This window comes from Ceratotherium simum, chromosome 7, assembly GCF_057802395.1.
Source record: "Ceratotherium simum simum isolate JZ-2026a chromosome 7, ASM5780239v1, whole genome shotgun sequence".
In the NCBI taxonomy this organism is placed as follows: domain Eukaryota; kingdom Metazoa; phylum Chordata; class Mammalia; order Perissodactyla; family Rhinocerotidae; genus Ceratotherium; species Ceratotherium simum.
Window position 1 is genome coordinate 44227777 of NC_141906.1, and position 23752 is coordinate 44251528.

Here is a 23752-nt window from a genome sequence, read left to right on the forward strand (position 1 = left end):
CATTTTATGCAATTGATTTTTGCAGAGTACACCTTTAGACTTGATGTTGAAGAAGGAGTGGGAATGCCCAAAATCCCTGTACATCCCATTGGATATAATGATGCAGAAATATTATTACGGTATAGTTTTCTAGTTGGATATGAGATTAAGATACTTTGCACTAATGTGTCCATTTTCTTATCTAAAACCATTGTAACCTAATTATGTTAAAAGTAAAGTCTTGTTGTATACCTGAAACTAATATAATGTTATATGTCAATTATACCTCAATAAAAAACAACTAAAAAATAAAAAAGAAACAAAATAGGAAAATGAGAGTTAAAAAAAAAAGTCTTTTATGAAAAGAGCTCCCGAAGTAGGAATAACAGAGCACACCTTCTTTTTATTCCATAAGAGAAAAACAGTCAGTTTAGTGACTAAGAAATAGTAAGAAAACATTACTCTGTTTGCTACAAATGAAAGTCTCAGATGCAAAACTATGTCCAAAGATAAAAAAACTGATTTCAGGTTTTTCAAATACAGTAATGAGTCACTTAATGATGGGGATATGTGCTGAGCAAGGTTTCATTAGGCAATTTCATTGTTGTGTGAACATCATAGAGTGTACTTACACATACCTAGATGGTATAGCCTACTACACATCTAGGCCATCTGGTACTAATCTTATGGGACCACTGTTGTATATGCGGTCCGTTGTTGGCTGAAATGTTATGTGGTACATGACTGTAGTTGGATTTTTTTAAATATTCATTTGATATTTGTACTTGACCTGCATTTTAGAAATATGATAACGCCCACCACTTACTAGATGTGTGACTTGGACCAGTTACTTAATCTTTCTCTGATTCAGTTTCTTTATCTATAAAATGAGGACAGTTTCTCCCTGATAGGATTATTATGAGAAGTAATGAGATCTATGTAAGTATATAAGGTATCTAGAATATAGTAAACATTCAATTAATGTTTGTTATTATTGCATTCTGTAACTGATGTTTCTTTAGAAATCTCCAAACTTCTATTTTTTTAAATGTCTGTAACAATAAAATTTAATAATTGCTTTATGAATGCCTACTGTGTAGTCAGCAGCTTCTTTAGAAATTTCTTCCCCTTAAGTCATGAATTTCCTATTTTCAGGATTTCTTGGACCTAATGCTTCCCTACATAAATAATTAAAGTCAAAAGTAAGGAGGCTGATGCTTCCCATCTCCCCTCACTATTTTGGTTGTTTTCTCTTTAGCTCTTATCAGTAACATTAAATATTTTACTTATTTATCTCAGTTATGGTTCTTTCACTAAAATGTAAGCTCCACAAGGGAAGGGAATTTTGACAGTACCTGGAACTTAGTAAATGCTCAATAAATATTTGTTAAATATGTGAATGAAATAGCTTATCATCTGACTTCATGATTTCTTCTAAGAAATTGTGATGCTCAGCCTTTTTCTGTCATTTTCATTTCCTCTTGACAGCCATATGGGAGGAACTGCTCCACCAGATGAGAGCTGGAAGGGAAGTCTTAATGTGGCTTACAATATCGGGCCTGGCTTTACAGGGCATGATTCTTTCAGGTAATTTTACATTACTTTAATAGCCTGGAAAAGTTTTATGCGTTTCATGGAAAAATGTCAAGATAATAGGTTTGCTAGGTATATTTTGCATCTTCTTTTTCTCATTTTTCATAGTGAACAATTGATCTTATATCACTGAAGAAGTACTTATAGAATGATGTATCGAATTCTTCTTCCAATAGAGACATCACAACATTTGTTTCATGAAGTCTCAAAAATTACCATTTTTGAGTTATAGGTTTAACATTTTAACTTTCCTTTTCTCCTAAAGTTTTAGAACAGTTTTTCAGATAACTTTCAAAATGCTATGCATGTGAAACACTAGGTTAACTTAAGGGAAGGAGTCAAAGAGAAGAGAGAAAGGAGCCAACTTTTATTGATCACTTACTATGTGGGTGGGTTAAATGAGTTAAAATGGATAAGGACATAACTATTGTAAGTCAGTACACTTATCATTTTAATCATTATTGTTATTAACACATTATAGCACTGCTGTGGAGGAGGAATGGTCAGAGAATATGTGTTCATTGAGCTTAATTTTACTGAAAGAGTAAGTTTTCCATTGGATCAAGGCAGCCAGGAAATACCAGCTAAGAGATCAGCTATACAGAGCTGTCAAACAGCATGGCAGGATCAGAACTTTATAAGTAGTTTGATTTGCCTGAAATGTAAAGGGTAAGGGAAATTTAACACTGATAAATCAGAGAAGATATGGCTGTTTTTATTAAACCAAAATTATTAAATCAGTCTTATAATAATAAGGTAAATTATTTATAATTTACTTATTTATTACTTATTTAACTTATTACTTATAATAAGGTGACTTATTAGTAAATAATTAGTATTATTACTAAAAAATTAGTAAATAATTTACCTTAACAATGTAAACTTGGATTCTTAGAGTGCTTTTTAGTTTGTGTAAGAATTTTTTTTATTTCAGAACTTCTAAAGTATTAGGAGTTCAATTTTCTTATTTTATATGAATTTTAGAAATTTTTTTAATATAGTGCTTATTTATCTCTCTAACTCAATTAGAACAGAGTTCCTTTACTATAAGAGAATTTATTATCTAATTTATTACCCTGCAAAAGTAGGAAAACATAACACACAAATGAAAGATAAAGGCCTTTCTGATTTACAAACAGAAACATATGGACACAGAGAAAACGGAAAACATACAGCTTCAGGTCTACAATTTCAGTCACAGCTCAAGAATAAACTCAGAAACATAAAAATTCCCTGATCAAGATATCGAAAAGCTGTTCTTCTTTGCCATGGGCACAAACCCTTAATTGATTTGAGCTCAAAATGAACAAATTCACAAATTTTAAAAATTGCCGAAAACTAAATTTTCTGTCATTTCTCACTCAAAAGAGATCTTCATAATCTGTTAATCCATTTAGAGATTGCCACATGACAAGATATGAATCCAAATTCCTAACCATTTCTGTCATCCATGGGGAATAGCTTATCTGCCACAAGTCAACTAGAAACATAAACAAAACACAAAATCAGTAGAAAAAAATAAAATTAGAGATAGAGTCAGCAAAGTTAAAATTCTATTGCTGCTTGGGATTTACTTCTGAGAGCCAAAAGAAGACGTGTGGGTTTAAGCTGACCATACTTGATTCTGCAAGATGAATGATAAAGGATGACTTTTTTTTAAAGTAAAACCATAATTCTCGAACAAATATAAAACGAATGTGTCAACAATTTTATTTAATTCATTAATTAATAAGGGAACCAGAAAGGAGTTAAAACTGGTTCAAAGGAGAATTCAAAGATGATACAAAAAATCAGCTTATCAGGAATGCTGAAATGGGTGCACTTTATAGCAGAAAAACTGATTCGTCCACATGAGGGGAGGGAAGTCATTTGCATGTTCACTAGACACATTGTGAGTTTCAGCAGACGTGAATTATGTGTGTTACTATCACAAGTTAATTTCTGTCTCCACAGAGTTGTAAAATAGTCAGGTCAAAGACAATGAGAGGCAGAAGTAACTCTGATAGATGAGCTAAGGTCTTCCTCAGTTGTTCCTTCCAGGGGTATATTCATTCATTTCACAAATATTTATGGAACATTTACTATACCCCAGGCACCATTCTGGGTACTAGGGATTCAGGAGTGAACAAAACAGGCAAAAATCCCTGCACTGTGGAGCCTACATTCCAGAGTGCTGTTTATCTGGAACATGATGAGTTCGAAGTGATAAGAGGACAAACAAATAGATCTTTTAGGCACTTCTGGAGTCAAAGATACTAAAAACTAGAAAGATGTAGGATTAAAGATGTGAATGAGCTTCTTTGAGAATCTGAGCAGATAACCTACATTTATTTTCATGTTTAGATTAAAACAGATTTTTTTCCTCATTCCTTATGGTTAAATTAGTCTTAATTTTCTTCATTTAATGACATAATATCAATGAATTTGGGTTTCTTACTAAAAAATATTAGGCTCTTATTTTTAGAAACACATGCTAAACAATATTTCTGCTTTTTTGTTATTAATTTTTATCTCTCAGGAGGAAAAATAAATCCTCAATATCTTAAAATGAGAAAAACACTTACTGATTAGTTTTCCTGCAAAGGCACTTTTAGTTGAATATTGAACATGAGTTAAATATGCATTCAGGAGCACAGTATACTTTTGAAGGGGAAAACCAGAATCTCCATTTAACAATATACCACAGGTTTTGACAGCTTGTTAGTTCTTCTATTCAAAAATGAACCACAAATTAGAAACTGTTGGGATTCCTGCCCCCAATGCACATAAAGACTTATACTGTTCCCTTGTGAAAAAGAGACTCAACATTATCCCATGTCATTTTGGATTCATAAAATGTGAGTGGCATTTTTTTTTTCTATTGGTCTGAGCTTAATTGTATTTTCCTGTGAATTCTAACTTGGTTAGTAGTAATTCATGAATGAATATTTAAAAGGCCGGCATGAATCAGAATCAACAGTGATGGCCTGGAAACGTTTTGTTATATAGTTGTTTTGTACATTTTAGCAGGCACCTCCCAAATTCCCATTTAAACATAGAGTTTATCATGTTTCTTATAGACAGCACTCAGCAGCTGTTTAACAATGGACTGATATACTACTTCAATAATCTCGAAGAAAGTTACTGACTAGCAGTAATTAATGTAAACACAAAGACACATTAAAAAATAGGCTTATTTGTCCTTTAATACATAATGGGCTTTCTTTATTTTTGTAATTAAGTAGGGTGTGTTTAACAATTTTAGAATGAATACCCAAGACATGTTGAATAGTAGAACATTTTGAATTTTAAATAAATATCAATGATATAGCTATGAGGGAGGAGGAATATAAAATATTGACCTTCAGTTTTTTAAATTTGACTTTAAGGTGCGTGCTTAAGTATTTAGGAGTAAAATTTCATGATGTCTGCAAATTACTTGCAAGTGGTTCAATGATATTAACAATTATTGAATTTAAGCAGTTGATATATGGAAATTCCCTGTCGTATTATACAGTTTTCTGTACTTTTGAGATTTTTCATAATAAAATGTTGGAAGAAAGCTATTAGACATAATGCTTTATGTGAAGTAATTTATTCCCTTTGAAATTCTAGGAAGGTTAGAATGCATGTTCATAACACCAATAAAATTACAAGGATTTACAATGTAATCGGAACTATCAGAGGATCTGTGGAACCTGGTGAGTCAGTGAATTTTGCTAAACATTTGTTTTTACAAAGATTAAAAGAGTAAGAGAAGATAAATTTTAGTCCACAGTTGATTTTTCTTCTGGCCGATGTGAAACAAAATTTGAAAAAAAATTATACAACTCTAAAAGAAAACTCTACTTTTTTATAGTGTTGATTTTTTCCTATGGAGGAAACTCAAGTAAGCGGAAGTTTAATTTAAAGACATAAATTACAACTATTTATAATGCATTCAGAGTTGTAGTTCTTTTGAGCACATTCTTTTCCAGACAGGTATGTTATTCTGGGAGGTCATCGGGACTCCTGGGTGTTTGGAGCTATTGACCCAACCAGTGGGACTGCTGTTTTGCAAGAAATTGTCCAGAGCTTTGGAAAACTGATAAGTAGAGGTAAATAATGTTTCTTTGGTAGGTGATGACAAAAAGTGACTCATTTAATTTTCCTTTATTTGTAAGCAGGTGTATCTAACTATGTGTGTTAACAATCATTACAGGCTGGAGACCTAGAAGAACTATCATTTTTGCCAGCTGGGATGCAGAAGAATTTGGACTTCTGGGTTCCACAGAATGGGCCGAGGTAAATTAGACAGAGAAGGTTCTTATTTTCTTGGTCAACAGGGAACAAATATATGTACCTTGGGATGATCACAAATAGATTCCATTATCTAATATGGTTTTAACTTGGAGAAACACTCAAGAGAATTTAAGAAATAGAGTTTGTTTTTACTTTCATATCAGTTTGGCAAAACAGAATAACCTCTTAATTACTGGACTAAAAACAGTTACTCATTATTGTCAAAATATTTTAGTTTCTATTTGTATTTGTTTTGTGAAAAATAAGTAAAATCTGTAAGCTCAGAAAATAGTCAAAACTAGCGAGCTGTTTCTAACAAGTGAATTAACTTGTCTGAAAACTGATACAGATCCTTGGAGTTAATTTTCAAGTTTTTTTCAAGTTTCCTTGGAGTTCTTCTATCTAAGAAAACATCAGATGTTCTGTTAAGATTACTATACTCTGATTATAATTTCATGTTTACAGATTCCATTTAAAATTGCAACCCTAGGTATATTTTACCATTCACAAAAGATAAGTAGCTGATTGTTGAGTATAAGATGATAATTTTGTAAATTGAATTACTTTAGTAAATTGCTGTACTTTATAATTTCAGAGATTTATTTATTCTTCAGATATGATCAATTTTCATTTGTCACTGGCTCTTAATGCTTTATCTTTAAGTGTCTCTCCTAGGCCCCTTTCTTTCTTCTTCTTCCCTTAGCCTCTCTGTCGAGTAACTCTAAGTTCTTAAATGTACAAGGTAAGCTCATACGTTTTTATAAAGGCAGGTGCACTATGTAGTACTTACTCTCCCTCGACTATCCTCTATTTATCTTTTATAAGTCCAGATTTTATAGAAGTTTTAAAGCATGTCAAACATTTCTTGCCATTGTGTCTAGTTTTTAAAATGCTTTCCTTAGGGCCGGCCCAGTGGCGCAAGCGGTTAAGTGCACCCGCTCCGCTGTGGCGGCCCGGTTTGGATCCCGGGCGTGCACTGACCCACCGCTTGGCAAGCCATGCTGTGGCGGCATCCCATATAAGGCAGAGGAAGATGGGCATGGATGTTAGTCCAGGGCCAGTCTTCCTCAGCAAAAAGAGGAGGATTGGCAGATGTTAGCCCAGGGCCGATCTTCCTTACAAAAAAAGAAAAAAAATGCTTTCCTCATGACTTGTTTCCTCTTACTTTACTGTAAAATAATAATATGAATCAAATAAATATGGGGGTAAAATCGCACACACAGTTACTTGTCTAATATCACTTATTCTTTGATTCCATTTACATTGCAAAATTTTATTATTACACTGGTGTTATGAAAATGCATTTTGGAAGTAGACTGTTAATTTAAATGAATCAAATTTCATTAAAGTCATTTACTTTAAGAAATATGTAACTTCTTATGGACACATGTATATATAAATACATGTCTCTATAATTTCAGCAGCTTAAAATAAAGATCAAAGAAATCTAAAATATAAAATAATGAATATGCTTTGCATTAATTTAAATACATCTGGGTTAAAAAAGAATTTCAACATTGTTTCCAGTTTTCTACTAGGTTCTTGATCATATTAAGTAGCAAACTTACCTTCTTTAAATATAGTTAAGGAATCTTCTTTATTTCTACTGTAAATCTCTTATAATGGAAACTATATTCATCTATAGCAGAGGCAACTATCATCTGGCCTGTGTAGGCGAGTGCAGACAGGCAACAGTCCTCATTTGTGTCATAACCACTCACAGCTTTAAATGTTTTTATTACAACATGTTCTTATAAGGTAGCAAGCTAGAGAGAGAGAGAGAAGTAAAGCACTCTCTCAGCATATTCCCAGCTGTGTGTGATGACATTAGTCTTTCTCTCTTTTTTCTTGGATGTGTGTGTGTGTGTGAGAGAGACAGAGAATCTTATCTTTGTCCTAATGTCCTTCTTTCTCTCCCTCTAGTTTTGTCTCTATCCTCCTGTTCTTTTTTTGTTCTTTTTCTTCATCATATCTTCTATTTAAAAAAATATATAGGTAAATGGAAATTTTCTATTTCTCACTTTTCAAATGATAAAATTATTTGGGTATCCAATCCCAGTGGATCTCAAACTTTAATGTATGTAAGGATTTCCAGGGATAGCTTTGAGAAAATACAGACTACCAGGCCTTACTTTCAGCAATTCTTATTCAGCAGATATAGGGTGGGGCCCAGAATCTGAGAGCCTCAATCCTTCATATTCTGGTGCAGGGAATCAAGGAACCACACTTTGAATACTTTTCCTCTGGGGCTCCCTGCCTTTGCTATAAACAGTAGTTACAACATCATAATATTGTTTTAATTGCATGAAGGTTGTTGTCAACCAACCAGTTATCAGCATTTTCTCAAAAGTTATAGTGAAAGGCATAGGTGTTTGATTCATAAAGTTATTTGAAGACCACCTTTATCATAAATTAATTTGCTTATTTTGTTTGCATTTCCACAATTGTAAATACTGTGAATTAAATAAAAACTTTGCTTCAACTATAGGAGAATGCAAAAACACTTCAGGAGAGAAGCATTGCTTATATCAACTCAGATTCATCTATAGAAGGTAAATTTTATTTCAGATTGTTATTAAACAGTATACCATTTTTAAAGTCTGTAAATTCCAACTTATAAACTAAGATTATCCTCTTCCTATGAGATACCTCAATAATACCTTCATTTTCCATTTTACCACAGAGAAAATCAATATGATTCATAACTAAGCTGTTGATTTTAATTCTTTTAGTATATTTACCTTGGATTACTACTTAAAACTCTAGTATTAACCACATTCTTCCTGTGGAGATATTAAAAGAATTTGTCTGAAATATTTTAGAATTTTTCATACAGAAATACTTCCTGTACGTATTGGAACAAATTTGAAGTAAGCACAAACTACAGACTTCTTTTGAACCTGACATGTGACATTTGTGTTTCTAGACTTTCATTATATTATGATTATTTCTAGATAAATGTAAGAGCATATGTCTTGATATATACTGTCGAATTGAATGAATAAGAAATGAATGTTGTAGCCTTACCACTTCCTTGCCAAAGTCCCCCCCAGGAGATAATGCCTTAAGAATGACCCTTATGATTACTGTGGGAGCTGCTGCCGTAGCCACCAAAGTCCCCCCTACCTTCTTCTGTCCGAAGTGTGTACCGCAGTCTCTCTTTCTCCCCCTCTGAAGAACTATTTCCACCCTCTTTCAATTCTCTGGGAATGATGCCTTTGATTTGAAGTCTCTTATATCTTGTTTATAATTAGAAAATAAAGTTAGAATTAAACATAGATTGGAATTTCATTTGGAAGTATTAAAATACTCTGTTTTATTTATTTTTCAGGCAATTATACTCTCAGAGTTGACTGTACACCCCTTCTTTACCAATTGGTGTATCAACTGACAAAAGAGGTATGTAAGTAGATCTGTCTTAATGTTTTCTGATGAATGGATAAGTGAATAACACTTGTTTTCTTGATTAGTGGTACTTCTTTTTAAACTAGTGACAGGCATAGCTGATTTGTATAAAGTCAGAACAAAATCTTTAATACACTACTTATGTATGAGTAAGTATGAAGATAGTATTTCTAGTCTCTCAGTTCTAATAATAGTTCTTATTAATAATTGTGTACATTGTTGCAATGTATAGGGCATATAATTTCATCTGGAAGAGGCATTTTGATATAACAGAAAGAACACTGAGCTGGAATAGAAAAGCCTTGGGTTAAAAGATTGCCTTGACTATTTATTCATTCATTCAACAAATATTTATTGAGTGGTAACTATGTATCAGGCCCTATAAAATGAATTCTAGCAGCAACAATGATAAAACGACAAGTTACTGAATCCAAATATTTGTAATCTAGAGAGGATACAGACCTGTAAATGAGGAATTATAGTTCACTAGAAGATTGGATACCATATACTGTAGAGAACAATTGTGGAATAGAGAACCTAAAATCCTGGGGTAGCGGGGGAAGTTGGGAATCATCAGAGGATGTTTGCAGAATAGTTAATGCCTGGCCTGTAAAATGGCTGTGAAAGTAAGGGAGAAGGCATTCTCAGCAAAAGACACAGTACCTAAAAAAGATGTGGAGGTTTGAAAGAACATATTTCCTGACCTGCAGATAGTCAGTGTGACCTAAGCATAAGGTGTTAGTGGAAAGATGGTAAGAAATGGGGTATGTCAAGTAGGCCAATGAGTTCAGAAATCTGGTGATGGAGAAATTAAATAATCTTTAATGAGGTTGTGTATCATATTTGTTCATTAGCAAGATCACTCCGAATCAGTGTAGTGAATAGATTAAGCTGTAGCAAGTCTAAAAGTAAAATGGAATTAATACCACATGCTTACTTATCACACAGGAAGTTTATAAATATTAGTTATTGACATAAAAAGTTCTCTGAAAACTAAGGCACTCTGAATCTCTAAAAATTATATAATCTATTCATTTAATATCTGTGTACTTCATTTAAATAGTTCCCTGTTATAGAATTTAATTATAGAAATGTTTCTTTCAAGTAGGAATCACTTGGATGACAATGACAAGTAGGTATCAGTTTTCTGTAGGTACTGGTTCTTTTTTTAAGTTGTTTGCTCTAATTATTTTTTGTTTGTTTTTTTTTAATTTTTTGTTTATTGCAATAACATTGGCTTATAACTTTGTATAAATTTCAGGTGTACATCATTATACTTCTATTTCTGCATAGATTACATCATGTTCACCACCCAAATACTAATTACAACCCATCACCACACACATGTGCTGAATTATCCCTTTCGCCCTTCTCCCTCCCGCGTTCCCCTCTGGTAACCACCAACCCAATCTCTGTCTCTATGTGTTTGTTTGTTGTTGTTATTATCTACTACTTAATGAGGGAAATCATACGGTATTTGACCTTCTCCCTCTGACTTATTTCACTTTGCATAATTGTAGGTACTGTTTCTGAATCTCCCTTAATTTTGCCCTTTCCTTTTTACTGTTAGTGTCTGTAAAAACTAGTTCTCCCAGTAGCTGGCCTGGTGGCGCAGTGGTTAAGTTTGCATGCTCCACTTTGGTGGCCCAGGATTCGCAGGTTCGGATCCCAGGCACGGACTGATGCGCCCCTCATCAAGCCATGCTGTGGCAGTGTCCCATATAAAGTAGAGGAAGATGGGCATGGATGTTAGCTTGGGCCTAATCTTTCTCACACACACAAAAAACAAAACAAACAAAAAACTAGTTCTCCCAGTGACAGTCCTCTCGTTATTCCCATCACAACTCTCTCACCATATGGGTAGCTTATGTCCTTGATCCTTTCATTAGAATGTCCCATAAAAACGTCTTAGCTAAAAGCAAGCTGTAAAGAAAATCCTTATTAGGAGAACCCTTCTCAAGATATGCGTTTATGCTTTGTGCTGTCCTACAGAGACTGCTTCTGCCTTTGATATCAGGCCAATAAGGGAGGGAGAAGTTTAGGTCTCCTCCCCGTTGTGCAAAGGCAGATGCTTATCTATGGCCATACCAAAACCCAGTAGAAAGAGGAGACTTTTTTTCCTCCTAAACTGATTATTACAATTTTATCAACCCCTAGTGTGTGTTGGCACAAACAGGCAAACCATACTGGTGACATGAGAGTATGGTGTAGGTGGTGAAGAAGACTGAACTTAGAGAGTAGGGCAGCTGCCTAATAGAAGCAAGAAATGGGACAAGGTATAGATATAATGGAGGATGGCCAGCAATTATGACAATGCATACAGCTGAGACAGAAGACTCTGCTCTAGGGTTTACAGGCCAAAGGGACACAGTTCTGGTTAGCACTAGACCGAGATGGTGTGATTCCAGAAAATGAAGAAGATTTGCAGGGAATTCAATCCAAGCAGGGTGTAGGAATTGGAGCAGGATCTTAGCTATTGCAAATTGGCAGGAGCAGGGTAGGGAGTAGAACCCAGTCAGCTGGCTGGAAATGAGCAGCATGTCCCTGCTACTGCAACATGGTGGCAGCGAAGGGGATGCCTCTGTGGAGTGCCAAGACTGTTTATAAGCCGAGGAGCTCCATGCAATGATGAGGGAATAACCAACTCTGTATAAAGGCCAGAGAAGATATCAGAGCAGATGATGGGTTAAGATGGGAACCATTATCCCAATTTCCACAGGTGAGAAAACTAGGATTTAAAGAGGGGAAACAATACACCACAGGTTATAATGCTTTCAGAGCTGCTTAAGTAGGGTCTGCCTTGGGTCTGCTTTTGAACAAAGCAGAGCTATAAACAAACAAACAAATAAAATTCAACCAATGTGTGTGATAATATGGATCTAAAATAGACATGTTAGACTCCATGGTCCACAATTTTTCCACCACATGGCCCTGGCTTTTCCTAGACTGGAGAAAGAAAAGGAAAGTATAAGTTTCTAAGTGTACTTTCAAGGGTAATAAAAAATGTTTGTGTATATACAGAAGGTCTTAAAATTCCCAAATAGAAATCTGAGGTTATTTAGAGTTTTTTGAACCAATCAAATTCCAACTTTGTTTAAATATAATTAGACTTTCTAAAATAACAGTTCCCCCTCGCCCCACCTGCCCTAAGAAATCGGGACTTATGCTGACTATTTTAAGCCCAGCCTCTTAACTGATATCTGCTGCCCTGAGGCCTCTTCCTAGGTCTTCTTGGACAAAAGCAATTTAGTAAAGTAAATATTATATCTAAAGTTTTCCCCCAATGACTTTTCATTAAAAGAAATCTAAGCTGCCAAACATTAAAGTGATGATATTTGTTAAAAATCTGAACCACTATTAAAGTTTACCAAAATAAGCAGTAAATTTTATCCTAGGTTCGTGGCAAAATTACCAATAGGCAGGCATCATAAATGAAGAAGAATTTACGTGGGATTTTTTTCTTGCCATTAGCAAAAGCATATTTTTCTAAAAAGAACATGATACACAAATGTACATACAGTAGTCCCCCCTTATCCATGCTTTCACTTTCCGTGGTTTCAGTCACCTGCAGTCCTACAATATTAAATGGAAAATTCCAGAAATAAACAATCCATAAGTTTTAAGTTGTGCACTGTTCTGAGTAGTGTGGTGAAATATGCCATCCTGCTCCATTCCTCCCGAGATGTAAATCATCCATCCATATGTCCAGCATATCCACGCTGTACACCCTACCTACCCGTTAGTCACTTAGTAGCTGTCTCAATTATCAGATTGACTGTCGCGGTATCACAGTTCTTGTGTTCAAGTAACCCTTATTTTACTTAATAATGGCTCCAAAGTGCAAGAGCAGTGATGCTGACAACTTGGGTATGCCAAAGAGAAGCCGTAAAGTGCTTCCTTTAAATGAAAAGGTGAAAGTTCTCCACTTACTAAGGAAAGACAACAATTGTATGCTGAAGTTACCAAGACCTATGGTAAGAATGAATCTTCTATCCGTGAAATTGTGAAGAAAGAAAAATAAATTCATGCTAGTTTTGCTGTCTCACCTCAAATATGTATGTATAGAAAAAACATAGTCTATAGGGTTCTTTCCCATCCAAGGTTTCAGGCATCCGGTGGGGGTCTTGGAACGTATCCCTCGTGGTCAGGGGGACTACTGTATATATAGATAGAAGTAGAAGTTGATGTTAACTAACATGTGGTTTTTTATTGGCGTAAATTTAGTTGCTTCTGCCTCTAATTCCCAGTATTTGATTTATCTTTGCAGATCTCCAGCCCCGATGATGGTTTTGAGAATAAATCTCTTTATGAAAGCTGGTTGGAAAAGGACCCTTCATCTGAAAATAAAAATTTTCCTAGGTAAATTACTTGTATCTATATTTCCTACCATAGGATAAGTTATGAATTCCCCTTTGCCCCTTGTTTCTCCAGACGTGCAATTCTCAGATGTCTCATCCACAATTTCAGTAGAGAAAAGATAATCCCAAAGGATCCCTCTGTGCAGTCTTCAATCTTCCGATCAGCCAGAACAGCCAAGTTTTTTAACCTGTAATAGAGCAGATAGATGTAGTTTTGCAAATTTTTAGTCAAAATTATTTTGCTATATTATTAAGTATTCTTTTGCATTCTTGCATAAAATTTCATTCAGATATGTATTAAATGCATTAATAAATAATATAACTTCAAATGATGACGTAAAGAACAATGGATTATTTGCTTTCAAATTTAAGGGGCATTATCAATAACTACCAAATTGTGTCTTTACCTGTAATCGATTTAGATTTTATCTAAATATTAATTTATTTTTTACTTATTCATACAATAGCAGCTTTCTTGTATTTTATATTTGTTTTCTACTGAAATACTATTTCTAAAACTAGCAGATGATAGTTTATAGCTTCATTCTATATTACAAATAAGTCTTGTGAAAGTTGAAATGTGTTTCCATTATAAAAGTTTCACATACTTGTTGGAAAAAAAGAGTAGAAAAAAGATTTTAAAAACATCCAAGGTCTCAATCTCAAAAACATATCTAATAATTAATTTGGAAGTATACAGTTGTGTTCTTAATGCATATGTCATTTTATATTCTGCTTTACTGACTTAGCATTATATTGTGAATTTTTCCATGTCATTACATTGTATACATATATATGCATGCATGTGTGTATGTATGTATGTGTGTGTGTGTGTATGTATACAGTCACGCTCCACATAACGATGTTTTGGTCAATGATGGACCACATATATGATGGTGGTCCCATAAGATTAGTACCATATGGCCTAGGTGTGTAGCAGGCTATACCATCTAGGTTTGTGTAAGCACACTCTATGGTGTTCGCACAATGACAAAATTGCCTAACGACACATTTCACAGAATGTATCCCCATCGTAAGTGATGCATGACTGTATATATACGTATATATACAATGGTTTCATAATTAAGTGCAAAGAAATACATTATAATTAAATGAATTTCTGAAATAAAATAAGGCACATTAAGATTCTCTATGATCTTAAATATAGACTTTCTCATGCAAATTTTCTTACTAGACTGTAGTTCCCTGAGGGCAGGGACCATATCTTATTTGTTGTTTCCCCTCTAAACAATACTATAAATGCTGAAAATATGGAAGACAGCATAGTCACTAGGCTATCGTCTTTGGTGGCACTGCCCAACTCTGGTTGTAGTCAATGCAGATTTATAGATTTAACACACCAATTTCCAGCAGATGATAGGAAAGTGTCTTAGGGGTGGTATATCTTTTCCTAATTCTTACAAATGTGCCATAGCAGTTCCTTGCTATTTTGGGGACAGAGTTCATTATCCCATCTATTTAACTTAGTATTATTTAGTTATTTATGCATTTATTTCTCCCTGTGTGTATTTATTTATATTCTACATCTAGAATCAATAAGCTGGGATCTGGAAGTGATTTTGAAGCTTATTTTCAGAGACTTGGAATTGCTTCAGGCAGAGCCCGTTACACTAAGAATAGGGTAAGTAATTTTATTATTTTGGATACGTAGCACTTAATCCACATTCTTTATGCTGGGAATTCTGTCATTTAGTTGTTTGGCACCAGGCACTGGGTGGACATGTGGTCTGGGAAGAATTCCAGGGATAGAGAGAGAGTGCATGCCCCTTTGTAGATGGACTAGGAAGTAATCTGGAGTATTTTGTGAATTTTTACTGCCAAGGTTGTTCAATGAAGTGGTAGTGGACAGAGTAATGCCAGGTACTTGGCTGGTTATCAGTATCAGTAGCCAGTATCATATCCTTTTCCTGATGCAGGCTTTGTTGGATAATCTCATTCTTCCAGTCTTGTAGGCTCTGATGTACTTTTCCAGAGGAAAATGTGCACCTGGAGAACATATTTTGGTTACAGGGAAGGCTAGGCTAAGATTATTGTCAGTAGCCCTTCTTCAGATTCCCACCCCTGCCAGTCATCTGAGTCCAGGGCTCTTGGGTAGAGAATAAAACTAGTTGCTCTTAATTTTTAACCTGATCCTCTTTGCTATTCTGCACTGACTGGTTTGCAACATTGCCACTCAAACACATTGATGATATGCAAGTTCTTGGATACGCCAACATACACGAGGTCTTGTTTATGTTATAAATTATGTCATAAACCAAATTGAAGATTACATCAGTAAACTGAGATTTGTCAGATTTTTAATAATTTTCAAATCATAATTGCCAACATCTTACTTGTCTACTATACATAACCCTTGCAAATCTGACTATTTAGAATACAACTAATAAGCAAAAACAGCTTCAGAATAACCCAAAATAAATGCATAAATCTGTTTACTAATACTCATTACACTTAATACATAAAAGATGTGCTTTACCTCTTTCAAGGCCTGTTCACTTTTATACTCTGTCATCAATCTGAAGTTATCTAGTTTCTAAGACAATGCAGATTAAAAGCTGAATATTAGAAGGAGAGAGACTGATACAGGGATTCCTTTTAATGATACTGAAAGCAATAAGAATGATAACCTTATAGCAAAGTAGCAGATAGGTAAAAGCTCAAGTTAGGAGGGGCAGACCTAAGAAGTCAAAAACTCTTTATATAGATTAGCACCATGTAATAATTTATGTTTATAATGGTGGCCCTTAACTGTGTGATGCAGGTTAAATGGCATTTGGTTATATACTGTTTGGGAAGGCAGGGAAGGTGCTTAAATATATAATTCTTCAGCTATGTAGATACTTAGCTGCCCAAACTTTTCATTCCCAATCAATTGATAATTTTAAACTGTGCTGATAAGCAATTTGAGTATGTACTCTTAATTTTAGTTATCAGAAATACAGTAAGGAAAATGTTCAAGAAGCAGTACTTTGAATGAAGATTACATGATTTATAAAATGAATAATGGTAAAATTTTAAATTGGTGTACATTTGGTTGTGGTGTCTTAGTTAATAAGATTTTAACATTTTTGCTTTGTTGTGATAAAACTCTGGGTGCCAGATGGTTGTATTTTTTTCCTGCAATCATTTTTATGATTACATAAAATCTTGTAATTTGAATATTTAATGTTTGTCTATACTCGGTCCTCCCTACACCCTTTTTTTAAAAAATTTTTTTAGAAAACAGATAAGTACAGCAGCTACCCGGTATACCACACGATTTATGAGACGTTTGAATTGGTAGAGAAGTTTTATGACCCATCATTTAAAAAACAGCTTTCTGTGGCTCAGTTACGAGGAGCACTGGTTTATGAGCTTGCAGACTCCAAAATCATTCCTTTCAATATTCAAGACTATGCAAAAGCTTTAAAAAACTATGCAACGAGTATCTACAATTTATCCAAGAAGCATGACCAACAATTGAGAGACCATGGAGTATCATTTGGTAAGAAATGGGTGGGCAGATATTTCATAATCTTTAAGTTAGAGCTTTAGATATCATCTCATATCATCATCGATGCATACTATTTCATCCTAGAATTTATCCCTGCCTCATTTATTAATTCTGACTTCTAGAAAAAAACTTTAAACACCTATTAAAGAATGTTACTTAATCTGATGTTTTTAGGATGAATCCATTTTGCTAAGTTAGTGCTGCAAACATTGGATTGGTAAATATTTTCCCTATATTGCTGCCTTTAAAAATATTTTTACTGTTATAGGAACAATACTATAAAAAGGCAACAATATTATACACAGAAAGTAGAGAAAACCACCAATTCCACTACATATATGTATTATAATTATTATTATCATTACTGCGTATATTTTTTAGTGTCTGTCTACTTGGAGGATTTTTGACATAGTTTTAAGCATTCTTTCCTTTTCTATCTAGCCACTTTATGGTTGCCGCTCTACATCATGTATCTCCTGCAAAGCAGGGATGAAATATAGTGTAGTGTAGTAGCATTGAGCATTGGGGGTGAAAGCTGTTTCCTCGTTCAAATCCTGGCTCTAATGTTTTAGTCACTGTGTGACCTTGCGAAAGTTACTTAACTCCTATATGCGTCAGTTTTCTTATGAGTGAAATGGCAAAAAAGAATATATCATGTTTTCAAGATTGCTGTGGAGATTCGGTTGGTTGATTTATAGAAACACTGGTGACTGACACTTAGTGCTCATAAAAGTTACCTATTATTACTGTTTTACTGTAACCATTTTCTTTTTTATTCCGGGAGTACACATTCTTAGTATATACCAAAATTATCAAATATGTACTGAGTATCTACTGGGTACCAAGTACTATGTTATTTACTGGGAGATATAAGGATGTGTAAGACATAGTCATTGTCCTCAAAGAGCTTAAAATCTCTCAGGGAAGGAGAAGACAAAATGCAAGGGATAGGTTATTTTAGGGGTACAAAGAGAGTACTACAGGCACACAGAGAATGAAGTGGTCAGTACTGGCTTTTGAATATCATTACACAAGAATTAGTAAATCTTCAGAAACTTACGAAGAGCAGCAGATCTTTATTTCTAAGATCTAGAACTAAAATGAAACAAAGAAAATTTAGGAAATTGTGTTTACTTAGATATGATTGGAGAATCTCTGTAATGATGGGGAAAATGGAGAGATGAAACTGGAGAAATAGGCAGACCCTACAAGGTGGATTTTCATAGTTCTGTGGCTATCCAGCATCCAGTTCTCTTCCTGAATACCCTGATTTCCTTTGTTGAATTATCTTTGATCAATTTGTAGAAGTCAGGGTCCAATCGAGAGATAGAAACCACAGTTACAGTGGAAGGATTCTTTATATATATAAGGTTAATTGATCCACCCATTTACCTCCTTAGGGATCTCGTCTGATCTGTTAATGCCTTTCTCTCCCATATTTTCAAACTCTCCATCTCTATTGGTGACTCTCCATCAGCATTAAACATTCTCATATTTTTTCTATCTTAAAAACGCTTTTTCTACCTGATGTGCCCTCTTCCTTCACAATCAAAATTCTTCATTTAGTGCCAGGCAAAAAGTCCCTCAGAAAATGTTTTAATGAAGGCAGGAATGATGGATGGATGGATATATAATCTACACTGCCTGACTTGTTCTTTACCTCTCACTAACCAATCCACTGCACTGTCTTACGTTCCTACTACTCTACTGAAATTGCTCTTGCCGAAGTCATCACTCACCTGTGTCAGTGAATCCCAGGGACACATTTCAATTCTTATCTATCTTGACTTCTGTGCTTCATTGAAATTTAAAACTCCTTCTTCAACACTCTTTTCTCTTAGCTTCCATAGTATCTATTATTAGAGTATTTGATTTGTATATGGTTTAAAAAACAGCAACAATAATTAAAGCTTAAAGAATATCTAGGACTAAAAAGACCTTGTTTCTTATACTGAATGTACTACTTACTAGCTGTGTGACCAAAGAGAAATCTCGTGTCTGGGGCTGTAAGTGCTTTATCTGTAAAATGAATATTGTATTCCCTGCATCACAGGATTAATGCAAGAAGCAAATCGATAATGTATATTAATGTATAGTTTAGAAAAGATGGAAAATGATAAGTAGGTTGTTGTAATAAAAAATAATATACTGAGACCCTAATCCCTTTCCTTAGAAACCTTGTAAACTAAAAAGCTTGACCAGACCAAACCTGATCCTATTTCTCAGAGTCTAGATACATCAGCTTGTCACAAGTTGCCTTTAAACAAGATCTTAAATGCACTACTTAAAAACAAGGATTAGCATTGTTTTATTGTATAATAATTACAGGAACATCACTCATTTATAGCTGTATCCAGTATCTAGCGTATGGTAGTTGTCCCAATAAATACGCATTGAATGAATAAATAAATGAATGCTGGGTTTTTGGTAAATTATGAGTTAAAATAATTATTTATATTCTAGACTCTTGAAAGTTATTTCCTTAAGAACCAATTTAGCCATTTTCAACGTTATTTCTTTGTTGCAATATTTTATAATAATTTCCATGGATCTGCAAGAACGCTGGGTAGAAAAATGGTTTCAGTATCTCTCAGTCATATCAGCCTGGAAGGGGGAGGGAAGGAAAGTGAATCTCTGAAATATGAAGCACTCGTGCTTACAAATATCCCTTCTACTTTTCTATTTTTAAAAAAGATTCCTTATTTTCTGCTGTGAAAAATTTCTCAGAGGCTGCTTCAGATTTTCATAGAAGACTTACACAAGTTGATCTTAACAAGTAAGTTTCAAATGTAGGGCTCCCTACCGTTCTGAAAAGCAATCCGGTTACTTGAATGAACTGTGTAGACTCACATAAGCATTCAGTCAGCTCTAAATCACTGCTACTCAAGTCGAGGTGTGCAAACCAGCAGTATCAGCATCACCTGGGAGCTTGTCAGAAAGGCAGAATATCAGACCTCACCCAAGAAATACTGAATTAGAATTCTGCAATTTAAAAAGACTCTCCAGGTGGTTTGTATTCACATTAAAGTTTGAGGAGCATTGCTCTAAATAGTAGACTAAAATCTCATCCCAAGACAAGGCCGCAAGAGACATGTCTTTAGGAGTTTACATGATAAGAATTCTGACTATAAAAAAAAAAGGAAAAAAAAATAAAGTGGGGGGGCGCCGGCCTGGTGGCATAGCGGTTAAGTGCAGGTGCTCTGCTTTGGTGGCCCAAGGGTTCGCAGGTTCGGATCCCGGGTGCACACCAATGCACCGCTTGTCAAGCCATGCTGTGGCGACGTCCCATATAAAGTAGAGGAAGGTGGGCATGGATGTTAGCCCAGGCCAATCTTCCTCAGCAAAAAGAGAAGGATTGGCATCAGATGTTAGCTCAGGGCTGATCTTCCTCACACACACACACACACACACACACACAAAAAAGAATTCTGACTATAGCTGGTAATTCATGTTCTGTGGCTTTAAATGCATTGTAGTATATTTCACTACAGTCCCAATACTCTTATGACCAGTGTAGAAATTCTTTTTTAACTTTTAGGTTGAAAAATAAAAGTTACACTCAAAGCATTATTTAGCAAGCATAAATTTTTCCATGGTATAGTCCATGTCACATTTCTTTATTTTTTTCAGATTCAATCAGAATAAGCTTTCCCACCTCCCATATTGGCAGAAAGCTTTATCAGTCATTTTGAGGGTGCTCTCTCTCCCTTGGGTTGTGAGAGAGCCCAGAGAACTTACACAGCACCCCAAAAAGAGAGTTGGCAGATTCCTAGTGTGAAAAGGGATTCTCTGCCCACTCTGTGCAGCTCTCTCCACCCTTCTTGCAGACTACTGCAACTTTGCTTCATTCTTTGTTGCTCAGCCTTTATTCTGCTGCTTTCTTCCACAGTAGGACTGAATGGCTTACCAAGAACTTAATAATACACCTTTGTCTCCCTTTGCAGGAGGCCTGGCTATCCTCCTAGAAAGAATTAAAAATGTCTTTCAGTTCTTTCTGATAGATCTGTGGTCTTGAAAAACAAAACATACCATACAATAGGTCTGTCAGCTTATAAATATTAGAAAGATGCCCCTGCTGTTGTATGTAGCTTACCATGTAAAGCAATACTCTGTTAATATCCATTTTCTTAACCTTCTAAAATCAATATATTTTTATCTTCCTGTGCTTTATCTTTATTTAATATTATTTTAAAATATGTTGCATGGTAAGGGTTATAATTATTTTTTATTCTCAAAGTCCCATTGCAGTGAGAATCATGAATGACCAGTTGATGCTCCTGGAAAGAGCGTTCATTGATCCCCTTGGTTTACCAGGGAGGCGGTTCTATAGGTAAGGAAACAACAGGTGTTCCACTAAAGGACACCAAATACGTCACTATGACCAGAAGCAGCATACCCGAAGTTGGCTTTAAACTATTTCCATCAGATGAATGGAAGGTGAACATGTATACTAAGAGGAACATGGGTAAGATTAAATATAACAGTATAATTTGTAATATTAGAAAAATTAATTTCATATTGTTTATTGCTTTGCTGCAGATGTAAATGGTAAATAATATTTGAAAAAGAACTCTGTAAGAAAATCTAAAAGCTGTGGAATCTTAAAAGGGATCTTAGAGCTCATGTTGTTTAAACTTCTACATGAATCTTTTCTATAGGATCTCAGATAAGTAGTTATCCAGCCTCTGTTTGAATCTTCCAGTGATGGGAAGCTTACTATCTCATGAGGAAGTCCATTCCATTTCAGGAAAGTTCTACTTAATAGAAAGTTTTCTTCATAAAGATCTATTTCCCTGTAATTTTCTCCCTCTGATCCTGTTCTGCTCTCCAGAGTCAAACAGAGTAAGTCTAGATTTATTTCCATATAACATTTTAGGTTTTTGAGCATGGCTGCCATGTTTCCCCTAAAGAAATAGCCTCTTTTGTATCTATAGCTCTATGTTATGTTTTCTTTCAATGTCTTAGCTGCATGCTTTTGGATAGTCTCCAGTTTTTCAAGGCAGCTCTTAAACTATGGTTCCTTGGTAAAAATCAGAAAGGTCCTAGCATTTAGAGTCAGAAAATCTGTGGTCTGGTTCACTTAACGCATTTGTGATTTAGAGAAAGGCACTTCTAGGGTCTTCTCATATGAATTAAGACGGTGATAACTATTTTACATGGCTGTAAAATAACTATTTTACAAGGCTGTTTATGTGAAAAATAGTTCTACATATTACCTTTCTTAGAAATATTAGTGATTAGTATTAACATTTAACTAACTATAAACACAGCCTTTTAGAGCGCAGCTCTGCCACATACTAAGTGTGTGACCTGGGCAAATTACTTCTCCAAGCCTCAGGTTCCTCAGCTGTAAATGGAGATTATAATTGCTTTCACCTCATAGGTTTATAGATTTAAGGCATGCAGAAGATTTAGCTCAGATGGATGCACTCAGTAAATGGTGCTATTTTTATAAAATCATAAATAATATGAACATAAACGTTTATTGACACAACTGAAATAGCAGCCATCAGTTAAGTATTTACACAAATCAAATAAGTTGAAAGCAAATCTATATGTTAATCCTCTCTTGCCTAGTCTATCTTAGTCTATCGTTATATATTTATTTATTTATATTTTAAGCAAAACATCTCTATTTTGTCAAAATAAATTCAAACTCTATAGAAGCATATAGAATAAATTGTAAGGCTTACATGTATAATTTTTTTAGTCCTGAGTTTTTAATTAGATTTGTTTTTTCCCTAATTATTTACTATTATAAAAAGTACTGCCATAGGATGTCACTATGTCCTACTGGAACATTTGTATTAGTATCTCTATAATCAGTACCTAGGATTTCACGGTCAAAGGGTAAACATATTTGAAATTTGATTAAGTAACTGCCAAACAATCCTCTAAAAAGACTGTACTATATTTTAAAACTATATTGGGAACTATCAACTGAATATTAAGACTATATTCTAAAGCCAGTGGTTCAAGATGTCAATGTAGGAAGATCCTGAACTCACCTCATCCTATGAATACTTTGAAGCTACAGCTACAAATGGAACAATTTCCTCTGAAAAAGACCTGAAAACTAGCTGGGCAACTCCTTCACATTGGGCAAATGAGAAAAAGGTTCATCAAAGCAGGTAGAAGAGGCTGAGACCCAGTCTCACCATAAACCCCACCACTGGCATGGTGACCCACAATCAGGAGGGAACTCACAAACCTGGAGCTTCTCACTGAGGAGCAAAGGGTTCATACCCCAATTTGGGCACCCTAACTTTTAAGAATTGCACCTGAGAGGCGTCCCCAAAACATCTGGCCTTGAAAACCAATGAGGTTCATGTCCATGAGACCCAAAGAGCTGTAGCAAACTGAGAAACATCTCTTAATGGGCTCATATGGACTTACCTCAGGAAACAGCCCTTTGAAAAGCACCCAGATTTTATGTGAGAGAGATTCAACTGCTAATCTCAAAGCATCAGCTGGAGGGGCAGAGGCCTGTAGGGATACTCTCTGGGACAAGGCTGGTGGGTGCCATCTTCACGCTCTCATTCTGCAGAGCTCCAAAGCGCCAGTATCTCCTGGAGGGGAACTTTTTTCCACATCTGGACCCAGTTTTTGCAGCTGCCACTCAGGGGATGTGCTTGATTGCCTG

At 34.9% G+C, this 23752-nt stretch overlaps 1 protein-coding gene across 4 annotated transcripts in view; it reads left to right on the plus strand.

Annotated features, from left to right (window-relative positions):
- The window catches only part of NAALAD2 (N-acetylated alpha-linked acidic dipeptidase 2), a 68650-nt gene that overhangs the window by 19432 nt on the left and 25466 nt on the right, over nucleotides 1-23752 (plus strand). For all 4 annotated transcript variants that reach the window (XM_087433572.1, XM_087433573.1, XM_087433574.1 and 1 more), the window contains 12 exons: nucleotides 26-119; nucleotides 1468-1566; nucleotides 5167-5252; nucleotides 5529-5648; nucleotides 5753-5835; nucleotides 8321-8384; nucleotides 9164-9231; nucleotides 13505-13596; nucleotides 15147-15237; nucleotides 16836-17100; nucleotides 19804-19885; nucleotides 21347-21439. In XM_087433572.1, the coding sequence (XP_087289698.1) occupies nucleotides 26-119; nucleotides 1468-1566; nucleotides 5167-5252; nucleotides 5529-5648; nucleotides 5753-5835; nucleotides 8321-8384; nucleotides 9164-9231; nucleotides 13505-13596; nucleotides 15147-15237; nucleotides 16836-17100; nucleotides 19804-19885; nucleotides 21347-21439 (1237 nt within the window). The remainder of the gene's footprint in view (nucleotides 1-25; nucleotides 120-1467; nucleotides 1567-5166; nucleotides 5253-5528; nucleotides 5649-5752; nucleotides 5836-8320; nucleotides 8385-9163; nucleotides 9232-13504; nucleotides 13597-15146; nucleotides 15238-16835; nucleotides 17101-19803; nucleotides 19886-21346; nucleotides 21440-23752) is intronic.